We start from the raw sequence: 18,781 nt of genomic DNA on the forward strand, positions 1-18,781 counted from the left end.
GTGACACAAACCCACACTTCCCATCATCTAAAGAACACCATTCCCCACCATGAAGAATGGTAGTGGCAGCCTTAGATTGTGGGAATTTTTTTTTGGTCAGGATCAACGAAAGACGGATGGCACTCTATACAGGGCAATTCCGGAGGAAGACCTATTTGAGTCTGACAGAGATCTGAGACTGAGAGGAAGGTTCACCCCCAAGCAGGACACTGAATGACCCTAAATTAAAGCAACACTGGAGTAGTTTAAAGGGAAACATTGAAATGTCTTGGAATGGCCGAGTCAAATTCCAAAACCAATCCAAAGGAAAATCAGTGTTGTGACTTCGAACAACCAAACATGAAGGAGTTGAGGCAGTTTGGCCATGAGGAATGATTAAAAATCCCAGTGACAAGGTGTGCTAAGCTAATAGAGACATTCAACTGGAATTACAGCAAAAAGGGGGCTCTACAAAGTTGTTTTTTTGGGGGGTGAATACCTATGCACACTCAAGCTTCCTGTTTTTTTTGTCTTAATAACTGTTATAGTGTCACATATGTTGCACATTCAAAGTGGTAAGCATGTTGTGCAAATTAAAGGTGCTAACCCCCCAAAACTCCATTTTTATTCCGGTTGTAATGACATAAAACAGGACAAACACTGAGAGGGATGAATCCTTGTAACAGGTACTGCACTCATCAAGTTTGAGCACCCACGTCATGGCGTGTCAATCGGACCAAATGCGCTCGTACAGTCTGACCACATATATGACTGGCGACTTTCTCGTTCAAAATGAGTAGTTACTCGACCATGGTTTCCAGATATTAATCATAGAATGTATGCCCAGCCTATAAGTTCTAATTGATGAAAAAAAATTTGGAAGAACCTTCATAAATACTTGCAAAAATTGATACTCAACAACATTTATGAAAACCTTAACATTTTATTGGACTGTTTTGGGTCTAACAAATAAGTACTGTACTAAGAAAATCAATATTCGTGATTGCCACATAAAGCTACATGTTCTTCTCGCATGGAAACCTCAACAAATTACACATCCCTGCCTAAGCTATCAGAACAAACGTAAAATCATATTAAAAATTTAAAGACAGATAGAAATGAAAATTGCCAACTCATTTAACTAAGCAGTTGACGTACTTAATCAAGACCTTAACTGTGTTATAATGCCTCAACATTCTGAGAAATTCAAAAGAATATTATCAAAAATAATACTGCAATGGCGTACTTGTACTATTTAAAGGCCAACCTTGAAAATGTTTTGGATTTTTTATTAAATATCTCAATGTATATTCTTTCTAGTGCAATTCTTTTAAGTCTACAAAAGTGGAAAAACGCCGATATTCTGTATTTGGTAATCAACTAGACCCCCTTCTTCACTATGAGACTCATATAATAATAAAACGTTAAAGCATGAAACGTGTGGAGAGATTATTGAAGAATGGATCCAACATGAACAACAATTTAAATACCTGTTAAAACATAACAATCTACAATGGTTCAGCAGTGGGATATACTTAAAATGATTTTTCACTAAATACTGGTGATTTTTATTCAAACGTTTTTTCCAACTGTTAACAAGCTTTTTTCAATACTGAAGTCACCTTTTCTTACTGCAGTTAGCATAAGAGTAACCTGTGGATCAATTCTCATTCCTTTCACACAAAACATTCAGTATTCAAAATTCACGGACTGCTTTCTCACTTAAAATCCACCACCAACATTAACCTTGTGTGTTTTGATGACACTTTGCATATTTGCATATGCTTACATATGGGTTTTAAAACTTAACAATTGAGTCAAACCTTAGTTATTTACTATATGTTGTTATATCAAAGCAAAAATGTGCAATAAACCAAAGTAAAAAATAAATAAATAAAATAATCATCAAACCAAACACCGCTGGTTCCACATCAGTTAATCACCCAACCAGGTATTTTGCTGTCATCTCATCTCATAACCATCCACATGTGAGGCAATCTTTTAGTTAAGCCTGGTAAAAAAAAGACTCTAGTGAGGAAGAAATCTAACTGGGCAAAGAGCAACGGCAAAAGTCCAAGCCACATTGAGAGCAACATCACCAAACACCGAATATCAACTCTAAATTGCGGATATGAAATGATGGCGTGTTGTTGCATAAACAAGTCATTAGTCTGTACAACAATCGAATGTAACTCCTCTAAATTGTGGATGTGAAATGATGGCGTGTTGTTGCATAAACAACACCGAATGTCTCCTCTGAATTGTGGATGTACAATGATGGCGTGCTGTTGCATAAACAAGTCATTAGTCTGTAAAACCCTTTATGTCTCCTCTAAACTGTGGATGTGAATTGATGACTTGTTTATGGGACAACACGGCATTAGTCTGTACAACACCAAATGTAACTCCTCTAAATTGTGGATGTGAAATGAAGGCGTGTTGTTGCATAAACAAGTCATTAGTCTGTGCAACACCGAATGTCTCCTCTAAATTGCGGACATGAAATGATGATGTGTTGTTCCATAATGTTCCATTAACAAGTCATTAGTCTGTACAACACCAAATGTCTCCTCTAAATTTGCATTTGTGAAATGGCGTTTTGATCCATAAACAACACCGAAAATCTCCTCTGAATTGCGGATGTGAAATGATGGTGTGCTGTTGCATAAACAAGTCATTAGTCTGTTCAACACCGGAATGTCTCCTCTGAATCTTGGATTGACTTAATGGGATCCTTGTACCACAGGACGACAGAGAGCAAATGAGGATAAATGCTCCAATATTTGTTGTGCTGAGGAGTAATGTGGCATTCCATTGCTCCACTGCAGTCACAGAGTGGTTTGCAGCACAACCCCAGGATGTCCACACATTTCCTGCCCCTTCTAAAACTCCATAGAGGAATAGTTTTCTGCGTGAAGGTGAAAAATTTATGACCAGGATACACATGACCAAATGCCCTTACTGGATGCCAGGATATTCTTCCAGAACATTGCCAAGGATGAATTAGACATGCTAAATGGGACTTATCCAGATGTACTGCTAGAGAGGATATTAAATGTGATGAGGATGAAACCTTTTTTTCCAGATCCAATGGATAGGATGAATTTGCACAGTGGACTTTTTTGGTTCGGGGGGCTGTTTGGGGTTAATGATAAATGCACATCTATTCAAAATAAAGGCCACTGAAGTATACCGCAACATGGTTTATTCATTGCTGGACATGTTATAGAGTGAGAAAGTGTTTGTGTTTTCTAATGCAGTGTTTCTGTAGACAGAAGACCAAAGTTATGTAATATGATGGTCCATACTGTACTATTCGTAATGCTGTCTGTTAGTCTCTGTGTGATTGAGTGGTCTTGCTGAAATGGACAAATGGAAATGTTTTGAAGACACGAGTCGATTTTGAGATGTGGTCTAACTGATTTGGTGTTTGTAGAGCATTTCAGAGGTGGGAATTAGCTGTTTGGCCACAGTGTGCAATGTTAAAGCAAACTTTGTGAAGAGTTTTGAAAAAGCAACTTCATTATTTAAACAAAAGCTTGTTAGCAACTGGAATAAAAATAAACTTGTAATAAACTTTAAGTTTATCTGAATATAAAATGGCTATAATGGTGGCTACATTACACTACATAGACTCGAAAGCTGAACTACGGCTACAGAATTGTTATCATTAGGCTCTACAGTGATTAAAAAAATACAATTCAACATTAACTAAAATGTGAAATTTTTTGTTTTTCTCATTAACTGTGTCCAAAACATTGTATGGAGATACTGTGCTATTTTTATGAGCAAAAGTGAAAAACAGTAGTTGTGCTTTTTGTGAAATAAGAGCAAAAAAAAAAAGGAAGACAAAAAAATGAATAAAAAAATAACTGAATTAAGTGAAATAACTAAAGGATGCGGACAAAATTAAAAGGTAAAAGTTATTTTTATAAAGCCCTTCTTCATGTATGAGACACTCATTTTCAGTCCCTTCCTTAAAATTCTTCAGTTACACATGATGTAGAAATATGATTCTATAAAGTGTACTTGTTTAGCTTACTTTATCAACACAGCTGAACCACATGGATTTAACAGGAGCGGACAAGGCCAAATACGATGTACAAAACGTACGCCAACGTAGCGGTTTATTTCAAAATATTTAAAGAAAACACTAATATTAGCGGATTCCTTATCCTGTACATGTAAAGCCAGCTAAAGGATATACCTGGAAAGAAATCTGAAAATGCCACCTAGAAATGTTACAGACTCGCAATGAAAATGAAGGTGCTTTGTTTTTTTTTGTTACCTCAGAAATATGTGCAGATTCTTCAAAAAAAATAAAATGACTTCTTTGCTAAATTTATTTTTTCTAATGGAAGACTGTTTGCCTCCACCTTTTATCAGTTAAAAAGGGCCAGAGTGACTCTTTGATGCCTTGTTTAAATGGCGTCCTTTGTCCGATTCCCAGATTCTCCAGGCGAGAACAGCTCAGCTGAGCATTGTGTGGGCGAAGAGCTGTTGACTCCACCGGTGGATCTGTTATCTGTATATTAAAAAAAAATAAAATAAAAATTAGTCATTTCGATTATTTAGGAAATGAAGAAGAAAAATAAAGAAACAAAATTTAACTGCAAGATGAAAAAAACTGCCAAGTTCCCCCACTGAAAACCACATTTTCTGACACGCACCGGCCTCAGGTGGCTACTGGGCAAGTTGAAGGCATCGGCCATCGCACAGGCAATTTCATATTTGGTCATTTGTTCATTGCCAGAGAAGTGAAAGATGCCTCTTATGGATGAATCCTAAAAAGAAGGAATATTGAAAACTTAACAGAAAGGTCCAAAACAGTTATGATACAAATATACAGTGAATTTAAAAAAATATTCAGACCCGTTCACTTTCTGCACACATTATTGTGTTGTACGTTTAATTCTTAATGGATAAATTTGTAGTTTGGGCACATCAACCTACACTGAATAACCAATAATGACAAAGTGAAATCATATTTTCAGGAAGGTTTGCAAATTTACTCAAAATCCAAAACTGAAATCTCTCATTCGAGACCCTTTGCCGTGGCCCTCCAAATTGTGCTCAAGTGCCTCCTGTTTGCTTTCATTCCCCTTGAGATGTTTCTAGAATTTGACTGAAGTGCACTTGTGGATACCTGAATAGATTTTACATTGCTTAGAAAGACACACATTACACATGCGTAAAAGGCCTCACAATTCACACTGCATGTAAGGACAAAAAAAAAAGCCATAAAATCCAAAAGAACTTTGGTGAAGTGAGTAAGGAGTTGATTTGTGGGCTAAAGCAACAAAATGTGACTATTTTCAAAGAAGAGGATTGTTTTCTATACCCACTGTGTGTGTGTGAGATTATATATCTACAGTGCATCCGGAAAGTATTCACAGCGCATCACTTTTTCCACATTATGTTATGTTACAGCCTTATTCCAAAATAGATTAAATTCATTTTTTTCCTCAGAATTTTACACACAACATCCCATAATGACATGTGAAAAAGTTTAGAGATTTGTGCAAATTTATTAAAAATAAAAAAATTGAGAAAGCACATGTACATAAGTATTCACAGCCTTTGCCATGAAGGTCAAAATTGAGCTCAGGTGCGTCCTGTTTCCCCTGATCATCCTTGAGATGTTTCTGCAGCTTAATTGGAGTCCACCTGTGATAAATTCAGTTGATGTGACATGATTTGGAAAGGCACACACCTGTCTATACAAGGTCCCACAGTTGACGGTTCATGTCAGAGGACAAACCAAGCATGAAGTCAAAGGAATTGTCTGTAGACCTCCAAGACAGGACTGTCTCGAGGCACAAATATGGGGAAGGTTACAGAAAAATTTCTGCTGCTTTGAAGGTCCCAATGAGCACAGTGGCCTCCATCATCCATAAGAGGAAGAAGTTTGAATCTACCAGGACTCTTCCTATCTAAACTGAGCAATCAGGGGAGAAGGGAGGTGACCAAGAACCCGATGGTCACTCTGTCTGAGCTCCAGAGGTCCTCTGTGGAGAAAGGAGAACCTTCCAGAAGGACAAACATCTCTGCAGCAATCCATCAATCAGGCCTGTATGGCAGTGTCCCCAGATGGAAGCCACTCCTTAGTAAAAGGCACATGGCAGCCCATCTGGAGTTTGCCAAAAGGCACCTGAAGGACTCTCAGACCATGAGAAACAAAATTCTCTGGTGTGATAAGACAAAGATTGAACTCTTAGGTGTGAATGCAAGGCATCACATTTGGAGGAAACCAGGCACCACTCATCACCAGGCCAATACCATCCCTACAGTGAAGCATGGTGGTGGCAGCATCAGGAAATGGGAGACTAGTCAGGATAAAGGGAAAGATGACTACAGCAATGTACAGACACATCCTGGATGAAAACCTGCTCCACAGCACTCTTGACCTCAAACTGGGGCGATGGTTCATCTTTCAGCAGGACAACGACCTTAAGCACACAGCCAAGATATCAAAGGAGTGGCTTCAGGACAACTCTGTGAATGTCCTTGAGTGGCCCAGCCAGAGCCCAGACTTGAATCCGATTGAACATCTCTGGAGAGATCTTAAAATGGCTGTGCACCGACGCTTCCCGTCCAACCTGATGGAGTTTGAGAGGTTCTGCAAAGGATAATGGGCGAAACTGGCCAAGGATAGGTGTGCCAAGCTTGTGGCATCATATTCAAAAAGACTTGAGGCTGGAATTGCTGCCAGAGGTGCATCGACAAAGTATTGAGCAAAGGCTGTGAATTCTTATGTACATGTGATTTCTCAGATTTTTTATTTTTATTAAATTTGCAAAAACCTCAAGTAAACTTTTTTCACATTGTGATTATGGGGTGTTGTGTGTAGATTTATGAGGAAAAAAAGGAATTTAATCCATTTTGGATTAAGGCTGTAACATAACAAAATGTGGAAAAAGTGATGCGCTGTGAATACTTTCCAGATGCACTGTACACACACACACTACTATATATATATATATATATATATATATATATATATATACACACACATATACATATATGTGTGTGTATATATATATATATATATATATATATATATATATATATATATATATATATATACACACACACACACACACACACACATATATATATATATATGTACACATGTAACCGCTAACGGGAGGAGCCAAAAGAAGAAGAGGAAGCAGCTCACTTACAAAGAAATGAACAGTCTCTAATTTTTATGGCAACTTCATATTAATGGAGAGAGACAGAAAATCAACCAAAAATCCAGAAAAAACACATTACATAAAAGTCAGTCATTTTCCAACCCGCTATATCCTAACACGGGGGTCTGCTGGAGCCAATCCCAGCCAACACAGGGCGCAAGGCAATAAACAAATCCTGGGCAACCTCTTCACCACCATGGGCAACACCAAAGAGTTCTCAAAGGACGTTAGGAACAAGGGTTGAATGGGCTACAAGACCATCAGCAAGAAGCTTGGTGAGAAGGTGACAGCTGTTGGTGCGATTATTCAGAAATGGAAGAAATATAAAATGACCATCAATCACCTTCGGTCTGGACCTCCATGCAAGATCTTGCCTCATGGGGCAAGGATGATCATGAGAAGGGTGAAGGATCAGCCCAAAACTAAACAGGAGGAGCTTGTTAATGATCTGAAGGCAGTTGGGACCACCACAGGCACCAAGAACATCACTGGTAACACACTACGCCGTAATGGGATTGAAATCTTGCAGCACCCACAAGGTCCCCCTGCTCAAGAAGGCACAGGTACAGGCCCGGATGTTCACTGGCAAACTTAAGATGTTGAGTTGGTAACTTGCACAGCGTGACTGACATTCTCAATCAAAAGGGTTACCAAAATTTGGCTGTTGCACCAGAAAAAGGTGGCTACTTTGATGAATCAAAAAATTTCAATAAGCTTTAGTAAACTTAATGATTCTGTGACCTATTTTCTTTGCCATTGTTTATTAGCTTTGATTTCATGAAACATTAACTGCATGCATTTTCATAGAAAAATGAGGTATTCTAAAACTTTTGACCGGTAGTGTATATAAATAGATGGCATTATTATTATTATTAAGATATCTCAAAAAGTGCACAGCAAACATCTTTACTGTAAAACATTTTGTGCAGTACATATACATAAAAGATACTAGAGACTAAGAGAGAAATGAATACTATCGATATTTATAAAATGAAATGAATAGAAGGTCATGAAATGCAGCTGTTTAATTTGATTTCCTTGAGAGAGCCGATTAGCTGTCAGGCGCAGGAATCTTAAAACCAAACAAGAATGGAGTAGAACAGCAGCAACAGAGCACTATCAGCAGCTTTTATCCTTGAGCTTAATGTCACCCAAAAATGAAAACGAACAAGCAAAGCCTGGTTATCCACTTACACAGGTTTCCCACAAGCCATCAAGACACGCACACAAACCCTCACACACACACACACACACACACATATTCTCTTACTAAAAAAAGCTGGGAGAGTTTATAAAAATATACAAAAGAACAAGCAAGCAAAGCAAATATAGGAAAAGAAGGTGATACGATTTATTATTCTACTGCTGGACTTTTTCTCCTTTTACAACAATATGGAATTTTAAGCATATACGCTTTGGAATGGTGAATTTCTAGAAACACAGAAATACACGGGGTGATTCGAAAAGATTAATCCGATTTGAAAGCGCCATATTTTTACAACCGTGAGGTGCCTAGAAACCAATTACATACCAAATGAAAGAGGGGGTCATTGAGCTTCTGACTGCCACCAGAAGATGGCACCCTTCAGTTTGCGCATTTCTCAACAACAAGCTCCCTCAATCGCTGGATTGGCTGTGAAGGAGTCCACGATTTGGCACTCCATTTCTGGCCCCCAAGATCACTAGATCTCACACAGTGCGACTTTTTTGATTTTCTGTTGGTACGTTAAGGATTCTGTTTATGTGCCACCACTCCCAACAACACTGGATGACCTCCAAGATTGAATTGAAAGAGCCGCGAGTACAGTGACACCCGACATGATCAATTGAATATGGGATGAATCTGACTAATGCGTGGATGTTGTTCGTACATCTGTCTCTCTATTATAATAAAAAAATCCTGGGACGAGACGAGACTTTTTCAGACAGATGAGACGTTCACGTCCCGTGAGATAAGACTTTGTGCCGAGAGATTTAACCAGGCCTGGGGCCGGAAATAAAAGACAAAGAGTAAATGACAAAGTAGAACTTCATAAAGAATTCAAAAATTTTGGCGCGATACATATGCAGAGCAGGTTAGAGATAATGAAAGTACTAAAATTTGAAAGTCTCACAAAAATGATAGTAAAGATCGCATTAGTGCAAACAAACGGAAATTATTACTTGGTGAAATAACGGAAAAGCAAAAAGAGATCCAACTTTAAGTCTGAGACTTGTACATCGTCCAATTCCTGTTGCCATTAGGGAAAAGTAGTGTTTCTTCCCAATGAACAGGCGTATCCACGAGAATTAAAAGATTCGTTGTCTGATGAAAGTGAAATCCACATATGCAAGCAGCAGTAACGTTAAGTGGCTGGCGCGTAGCGCAGGCCTTGGGGGTTGGTGAGCAAAGCAAGCATGGGGCAAAGAGAGAGAGAGAGGTTAGGAGCACACACTGATACAGTGCATTGCCACACCCATCACTTGACAAACCAACTCAGGATCCAGATTAGGACCTGAGTGCAGCCATGTAATGGGTGATACCTCAGCACCACACTAGTTCAGACGGAATGGAACAGTGTGAAGCTTTTATATGGGGGCCCCAATTTTTTCCCAGCAGGTTAAATGAGCCTACATGCAGGGATGGATGCAGATTAACGTCATACCCAGGACGGAGCAATTGCAGGTTACGGGCCTTGCACAAACGCAAAACAGAGCAGAGCCCCTTTTTGGCATTTTACGGGATTCGAAACTTCCGATTGCCAGTGCAGATCCCTAGCCTCAGAACCACCACTCCGCCCCTAGCAAAGCCCCCTAGTAAACATTTACATAATAAACTTTATGCTGACCTAAACAATTTTCAATTTACTGCATTGTTCTGTGATGATTTACAAGTGAAATAAATCATTTTTTTGAAATCAGATTAATCTTTTTGAGTCACCCTGTACATTAAACCTTACTATCTGGGTAGGGGCAGGACCATTATTGCTGCTGCCGCCAGGATTAAAGATGCCAGCGTGGCCACTGCCTCTACACAGTTTGCAGTCCACTTTGATTTAATTCTTCTTCAGATGTGTCCAGAACCTGTTTGGAATTCACTTGAGGGAAATTGAACTGATGCACCATTGTTTAAAAAAGCACACATGTACCTGCGTATTAGGAGGACCCCACAGTGGTTGTATGGATTTCCTACCAATACTTTTGGCTTCCTCCTAAATCCTAAAGATGTGCACTGTGTGAGTGTGAGTGATTGTGTGTCTATATATATTTTGTGGCAAGCACCTGGGGGTGGTACCCAGCCGGGACGCCCGGAGGAGGGATTACGCCTCCTCCAGACCACGAGGGGGTCACCGTCTTGGTGGCTATGGGGACCATGGGAAAGGAGCATGGAAGCTCAACCCTATAGGGGCCCGTGGTCACCGCCAAGGGGCACCCAGATGCCTGTATAGTGTAAATATGATTAAACGTGTGCTGGCGCTTGAACCATCTGTGTCTGGGCCAGTCTCCACAATATATATATTATATATACACACACACACATATATATATATATATATATATATATATACAAGGAGTTGCAGATGTATCAGCTGCTGGCTTGCTGCTAGCTGCTACTGAGCTGCGTGATCTGCCTGTCGTGCTGTGCGTCGATCATTTAAAAGCCTGTACAGCAGCTGTCCTGTCAAAAAAATTTAAAACGATTGCATACCAAAGCAACGCTAACTACAGGTGTTTATATTGACATTACAATGTTGAGAATGTTGAAAAAGAACCAGGTTTTTAAGTTTGCTGGCCAATAACTGTATTAAAAATAAACTCCCTCTTTTCTGAATGTTCATTTTATGACAAATAAAAAAGGTCCTATTCAATTTTTGCCTGGTTCAATTAATAAGCAAGTAAATGACCCATTTTATGTGAAACCTAAAAAATACCTATGTGCCTATATCATGAACGTCAACTTACTAATAACGGCTCTAAAACATACAATAAACTCATTTCAGGTAGCTATCAGTAGATATCATAAGACTAAATTTCTTACAGGGTTTCTGTCAACACCAATACAATTGTAAACAGAGAATGCATGAAAATTTTGTTATTTTTAAAACTAGATAGAAACAAGTCTATATATGTTTTTTTTTTTCTTTTAAATTTGATATATTTTGTTATTGTCCGAGGGGAAATTGATTTGTCTTTTTGCATGACCTATGGGGGTCAGTGCACAGGGTCAGCCATTGTACAGCCTCTTTACAGCAATTTTCAGATTAATGGCCTTGCTCAATGGCCCAAAAGAGTAGGATCTCTTCAGGCAGTAGTGGGATTTAAACCCACAACCTTCAAGATATGAGTGCAGATCCTTAGCCTCACAACCACTACTCCCTCCATTATTTATTTTATTGTCTCATTAGTATCTGAACACTCACAACACCACAATGTGTTTCTGTTTTCATCACTTGTTTTAAAGGGATTATAGATTTCAACTGCTTAATAAAATATATTTGGGTCTACCAGATCTCTATATTCTTTTCATCGAGTAACTGTATATTATATTTGTGTTGCAGTTAATGCAGTACAAAAAAAAAAACACTAATAAGAAAAAAAACATGTTACTACTTTAACCCAATGGCTTACTTGTAATCTCTTCTCTGCCAGCTGGCGGCACACTCTGGCTACATCCTTGGTGTACGTTGGGAACCTTTGCTGACAGTGATCGATGGCAAAGGATTCCAGATTGTTCTGAACTTTGTCGAAAGTCACAGTGACGGCGCTCTCTTCAATTTTTTCTACATCACCATATAGAACAGGAACTCGAAGAACTGCAGCTCCTTGAAGCAAAAAGTAGCGAGTGTTAAAAACAACTTGGCAGCTCTGCTAAATACAGTATTAACACTAGAATTACCAGAGCTTACGAAAAAACTCGGCAATCCGTCCCATCTTAAATTGCTTCTCACCTCTCCGTCAGCGTCTTTTGTCCTTTAAATATGTTGATAAGCAGCAAGCAGCCTGCTAACACATCCCCCACTGGCGCACAGTTTTCTCAGCTCAAGTCTGTTTACCTGCGTGTCAGTTGCTTAGATTTGTATAGAGTGAGAAGTCAAGCAAAATGACACCTTTTATAAATACTATATCGTTAAAAAAGAAACGTTTTCATGTTTTAGTAATAACTGACAAAATGTAGACATTAAGTTTATAATGTGTGAAGCCTGAATTCCAAATACCAAAGAAACACTTTCACAAAAGGTACAAACATAACAGAACAAGTGCGCTTTTATTCAAAAATATAACTGCAGAAAAACAACACGTGTTAGGGTGCGACATTGACACACATTTACTACAACTGCTTTGGTACGGTATCAACTGTTGACTGGTAATCGAAACTTCACGGGTTTGATCCCCGACGAGTCCGTTTTGAGAAGTTAGCTGCTCTTATTTTTACTATTTTAGAATAAAAACATACATTTTATTTCAGTCTGTAACAGCCTGTGTAAATGCATGATACTTGTAAAGGTTAGCTTCGTTTTTTTTTTGTTTTTTTTTTTAATTCAGTTTCATTATCTCAGTCGCGTTCATGATCCTACCCTACTGAAACCCCCACCATTTGACACTACTGTTTTCACATAAAGACACGCTAAACTTGTGACTTTAGGCTGTAGAAAGTGAGGTGAGAAGAGATTTAAGGTAGGACGGATCTACGCGTTTTTTCTTAAGCTCTGGTAATTCTAGTGTTAACAGCTTATTTATACATGCAAAGAATAAGACGACAGTGTTCCAAAGGCATAACCCCTTTTTTTTTCCCCAATAATTACTGCTGCATGCCTGAATAAACACAAAATAATCTTTTTTACTTCTTATTCATTATTCTGTTTTTTGTTTGTTACATATCAAACACTTTGTGCCATTTGCCTTAATCATCGCCACAGAAATAAATTCATATCATTCTTACCGGTCTTTATGTCCACCCTACTACTTACTATTTCTTTAATTCTAATAAGCTTTCAATTAAATAAGGCATTTTAAACAAAAACAATCTCTGTCCAAACTGTCGTTTTCATATCATTTAGAAAAGTATTTCCACTGATACTAAAATGACTGAAAACACATATGAAGTTGCTATTCATGTACAAGGCGCATGCATAGAACAGGGAAAACTGAAAGAGGAAGTGACCTCTTTCTTGGATAGTAACACCACTGGCTACTTGATCTATTACAGGATTGTAGTTGTTATCGGTAATTTATTTGTCTTTTGCACATGAATGCAACATTCAGACTGTAAATGCAGATGCATACTGGTAAGCAACACAACAAGCACCATGGAAAGCCTCTTTTCTATGTCCGCTATGTTGGAATAGGGTTTTCTTCTGTGAAGGGTTTCCAATTAGAGAATGAAACGTTGTAATGAGAGCAGAATCTAATCAGGGATGGGGCATGTAATAAACACAAACCAATCAGAACACAATTAGATTCGGCAAATTCAAAACTCTGCATTTTTACCCATCCATACAGCAGTGCTAAGCCGGCATTTACAGAAATATGCAGCCCGGGGGAGCTGTTGAGGTATGAAATTTTGTATACAAGTTGATAATGTCTTTATTTATAACACAGCAATGTAATGCAGTGGATGAGTAGTAATGTTCTCAAACTAAATAAGGAGAAAACAGAAATTTTAGTGATTGGCAAAAATGGATATAATGTGGGTATAAGAAATAAACTTGATCTATTAGGATTAACTGCGGTGGGCTGGAGCCCTAAATTTTAAATCACACATTAATCAGATTACCAGGGCAGCATTTTTTCACTTAAGAAATATTGCAAAACTTGTGTTCACACTTTGGTTTTCAGTCGGCTAGACTACTGTAACACACTCCTCTCAGGACCACCCAAGAAAGACATCAATTGATTGCAACGAGTGCAGAATGCAGCTGATAGAATATTAACCAGGAAAAGAAAATCTGAGCACATCACACCAGTATGAGCGTCGTCACACTGGTTACCCGTGTCATTTAGAATTGACTTTAAAATACTGCTTATGGTTAAAGCCTTAAATAATCTGCTCCATTCTATATTTCTGAATGCCTGTCACCTTACACTCCAAATCATAAACTTTGATCTTCAAATGAGGGTCTGCTTATAATTCCAAGAGCTAAACTATAAAAGAAGTGGTGCCGTTATGCACCTAAAATCTGGAATAGCTTACCTATAGAAATTCGCCAGGCTAATACGGTGGAGCACTTTAAAAAACTGCTAAAAACTCATTATTGTAACATGGCTTTCTCATAGCTCCATTTTGGTTTAATCCTGATATTCTGTATATGCATTTAATTATCATTCATGGTGGCTCCAAAATCAGTTACTAACCCCTACTTTCTCTGCTGTTCTTTTTCCAGTTTTCTGTGTTGTTGTGATCTGCGCCCCCACCACCTGACCAAAGCACCTTGATGTCCCTACATTGATGGATTAAAGGCCAGAGGTCTACATGACCATCAAGTTCTTCCATGTGAACCTTGAATACAATGAGAACTGATTGTGAGGTCATTGATGGTAGGTAGAATGCCTAGAGGGGGCTGGGTGGTCTCGTGGCCACGGAACCACTGCAGATTTTTTTTTTATTTTCTCCAGCCATCTGGAGTTTTTTCTCTCCTCCCTGGCCATTGGACTTTACTTTTATTCTATGTTAATTAGTATTGCCTAATTTTACCTTTTATATTTTGTCTTTTTTCTCTTTCTTCATCTTGTAAAGCACTTTGAGCTACATCATTTGTATGAAAATGTGCTATAGAAATAAATATTGTTGTTGTAGTGTTACATCATTGATAGAAACAGCAGTGGGTTGATGAAGAACCCCCACCGCAGTCTATAGGATTGAGTGAGGAATTTGAAGACAGGATCCCCGTGAAGTGGCCTAAAACCAGTTCGGCAAGTAATTTCTCTGCAGGACTCTCTTAATCAACCCGCACAGGAATGACAAATTACCTGGCTGGCAAGCATCAGTTCAACCAATGGTACTTGGGGGCAGATGTGAAAGGTATTGTGTGCCCCTACTGGTCTCAAGTATGACTGTTTGGGATCAGTTTGAATCAGAGGCCATTCTGCAGCACAACACTCTACTGGTATAAGGATTTGGAAAAAAGAATGTATAAATTCAGTTGCTTTACCCCTCCCTATCGCTCCCTCTCACCATCATGAGGAAGGAGCATCTCACACACCATCAACTGAAAAGAAGACCACACTGAGAAGCACAACTCGGCAGCCATATTGAGACAGAAATGTGGGCTGACCTGAAGAAAGCCATAAAATGACGACTTAACTAGAGACATTTTAAATAACTAAGAAGTCTGTGTGCCGCCTGAAACTACACATCAGCATTTATCAGGTTGTATGGTTGCCAATATTCAAATGTACTTTGCATATTGTTATTATTTATGAATATTATCAATAATACATTATTTAAAGTTGTAACTTAACTCCTGCTTGTCTTTTACTACACCTAATTGCCTGAGGTAACAGATGTAGAAAGGAAGGTGGGGAGAAGTTATAAAGTACCAAACCTTATAAACAGTGGTAAGTCTATGAGATTTGAGTCATTCTGACAAAGGCTACACATTAAAGAATATAAAAGGGAGTAGAGTAATATAGAACTCTACCAAGACAATTTTGAAAAGTCTCCATTTTTGAGGGTGAAAAACGGATAGAGTGAAAGAAAGGCAAAAATAGAGACTGATGTCAGTGTTATTTAAACGAGTAAGTACTAGTGTGAAGGTGACCTGAAATAGCATTCACCTCAAAATGCCTTGTTAGCAAAGCACAATAAATCAGAAATCATTTCAGTTCTGGCCAACAAAGTAGTTAAAAAATCTGATGTGACTAGCATATTTAGTCTGTTTAGAGGTGGCTATGCGAGTCCTGGCTGAATAATTCACACTAATCACATTAATCAGTGGGGGTTTCTCTGTACCACCTGTTGGAATTATGGAAGCTCAGAAGACAAGCAAACTGATTCAATTTTTCCTAGGGGAGAACAAGAAATGGTTCCAGTTGATCTTGCTCAAAGCAAAACACTGAAGGTTGTTCTACTGGCATAATAGCCAGCTCAGTGCCAAAGATGTTTATTGCATGCCAATCAGCAATATTCTTTATTCAAATTTCAGCTCCAAAAGGCCATAAAACAAGATCGAGAAGTTGAATAAACTTGCATCTACTTTGTTGAAAAAAATGTCACCTTTTATCCCCAAAATGTAATGGGACATCCTGTTTGCTCAGCTATACTTGTAACATGAAACAGAATGCTAGTCAGTCAGTTTGTTAGTTAGATACAGTAGAACCACAGATTTGTAACTAAAACGGTGTATATGAGGGCCAGTCAAAAAGTTCCTGGAATTGTGATATAGCCGGAGAGTGAAAAGTTTTAGTGAAATTCTAAGAACACCTCATAGAAATGAAGAGAAAATTGATAATGCATACAAATAAAGGAAAACTTCTCTATGAAAGGCTTACATATCTTAATTACATTTCTATGTGGCTTTTCACTAATACATACGTACGACATATGGTTAGACAACTACACGAGGGGCAGTCAAAAAGCTCACGGAACTGTGATATGGTGGGAGAGTGAGAGATCAGATTACGCACACGTTGTTGTGGAGGGGAGTGCAGCACGTCTGTAGACCAGTTACAAAAACGTCTGGATTGGTTTCGGGGGGTAGTATTGTTTTAATTATCGTTATTATGTGCAATGTCGCAGTTCGAACAATGTGCCAACATCAAGTTTATGTACAAACTGGGGAAATTAGCTTCAAAAACACTAACGGCATTACACGCCGAAACCCAATCCAGACGTTTATGCAACTGGTGTACAGACGTGCTGCGCTCCCCACCACTACAATTTGTGCGTAATCTGATCTTTCTCTCTCCCACTATATCACAATTCCGGGAGCTTTATGACTGCCCCTCATATAGCTGTGTGACCATGTGTCATACGTACGTATATATTAGTGGAGAGCCACATAGAACCATAAAGAAATGTAATTAAGAGATGTAAGCCTTTCATCGAGAAGTTTTCCTTTATTTGTATGCATTATAAATTTTCTCTTCATTTGTGTGTGTTGTTCCTAGGATTTCACCAAAACTTTTAAAAATGAAAACACTTGCACTGTAGGTTTTTTTTTTTTATTGTATACAAATCACACTCAATGCCTGAACTTTTCTATAAAGCTGATGCTACAGAATTTTGGAAACCCTGAACATCTAAACATTCTAAATCAGACAGGCAACCTGACAAATGATAGATATATTATTTTCACAGGCACCAAGAAAGGGTAACAAAAATATAAAATAAAGCCCAGATCATACATTCATTTCTTTAAACAGGTACAGTGCATTCAATAATGTTTGGGACAAAGACTCATTTTTCCTTCATTTATCCCTCTGCTCCACATTTTTAAATTTCAAGTGCCCTGAAATGGGGAGGACCGTGTAGAAAAAGTGTTGTCATTTCTACATGGAGAGACCAAAATGTGTGCAAATCTCCTTAAATATAAGTCTGCAATGTGCACTTTAATCACGTCTGAATTGTTTGATTTGTATTTTTTAAACTGTGGAGCAGAGGGGGAAATCAAGGAATGACCGGCATTTGTCTCAGACATGACAAGACACTGTATTTAAAAAAAAAAACACCACCACTCATTCATTTAAACATCTTACCTATATTATGTCGCAAGACCTCTTTCTCTCCTTCTAGTTTCGTTTTCCCATAAACGTTCAATGGGTTTGGGCTGTCGTTTTCTGCATAAGGAGGATTTCTTCCATCAAACACATAATCAGTGCTGATGTAAATTAAAAAAATTCCAGCTGAAAAGGAAAACAAAGAGATCTTAGGATATGCAAATAATATCTCCTGGTTTTCAAAGTTCAACAACAATCATTTGAATGAAACTGCATAACATTGGCAAATTTTTGAAAAAAAAAAGGTATGAAACTGAAGAATAAACTGCATACATATATCAAACAAAGGTGCTAAAATTACATGACGCTCAAAAATAATACACCAGAATATCAATATACAAGACTAAACTGCAGAATTTTCAAATCAACACAAATTACACAAATACTCTTACATAATGTCCACAGTACTACATTTTCATTTCAAATGCAAACAATCTCCATTTTTGCTTTTTGTGTTAACAACCCCCAAAACGTAGACTTTAAGAAACATCATGTGTCTGTGTTGGTCGGCTCCACACACCCGGCTGATCTAGGGAGCCTCTTAAACACACTACCACCAATAACACACCCAAGGATGAGCCAGCGGATGAGGACACACAAACACACATAGCAAGGGGTAGGTGAAACAGTGCCAGTGCTTTCATTGAAAACAAAGTCCAAAACAGTGCAGTGTTCAAACTGCTCAAAAATAATCGAATAAAACGGTGAAAATCTGCAAGTTTAAAAACAAGACTTAAAATGAGAATAAAAATCGGGTCAATGTTCCCTTCACTCATAGATGGGCTCAGCACAACTCCCTTTTTGTTTTCCCAGCTCACTGGTTGCTCACTCAGCTGGTGGAGACTTCAGCAGCCGTGGTCCTCACCAATCCGACCTCCATCTTGGCTGCCACGAGCTGCGTTGGCCAGAAT

General features: G+C 38.4%; 1 protein-coding gene across 1 annotated transcript; it reads right to left on the reverse strand.

Annotated features, from left to right (window-relative positions):
- Positions 1-4,304: 4,304 nt before the first annotated feature.
- Positions 4,305-17,996, reverse strand: LOC120521513 (methionine adenosyltransferase 2 subunit beta-like; the record flags this gene model as incomplete). The annotated part of the gene is made up of 4 exons (XM_039743084.1): positions 4,305-4,504; positions 4,650-4,763; positions 11,784-11,977; positions 17,850-17,996. Coding segments are annotated over 4 exons (629 nt in total), but the record flags the coding sequence as incomplete, so codon positions are not given.
- Positions 17,997-18,781: the final 785 nt, after the last annotated feature.

Source organism: Polypterus senegalus, unplaced genomic scaffold (genome assembly GCF_016835505.1).
Source record: "Polypterus senegalus isolate Bchr_013 unplaced genomic scaffold, ASM1683550v1 scaffold_3966, whole genome shotgun sequence".
Lineage (NCBI taxonomy): Eukaryota > Metazoa > Chordata > Cladistia > Polypteriformes > Polypteridae > Polypterus > Polypterus senegalus.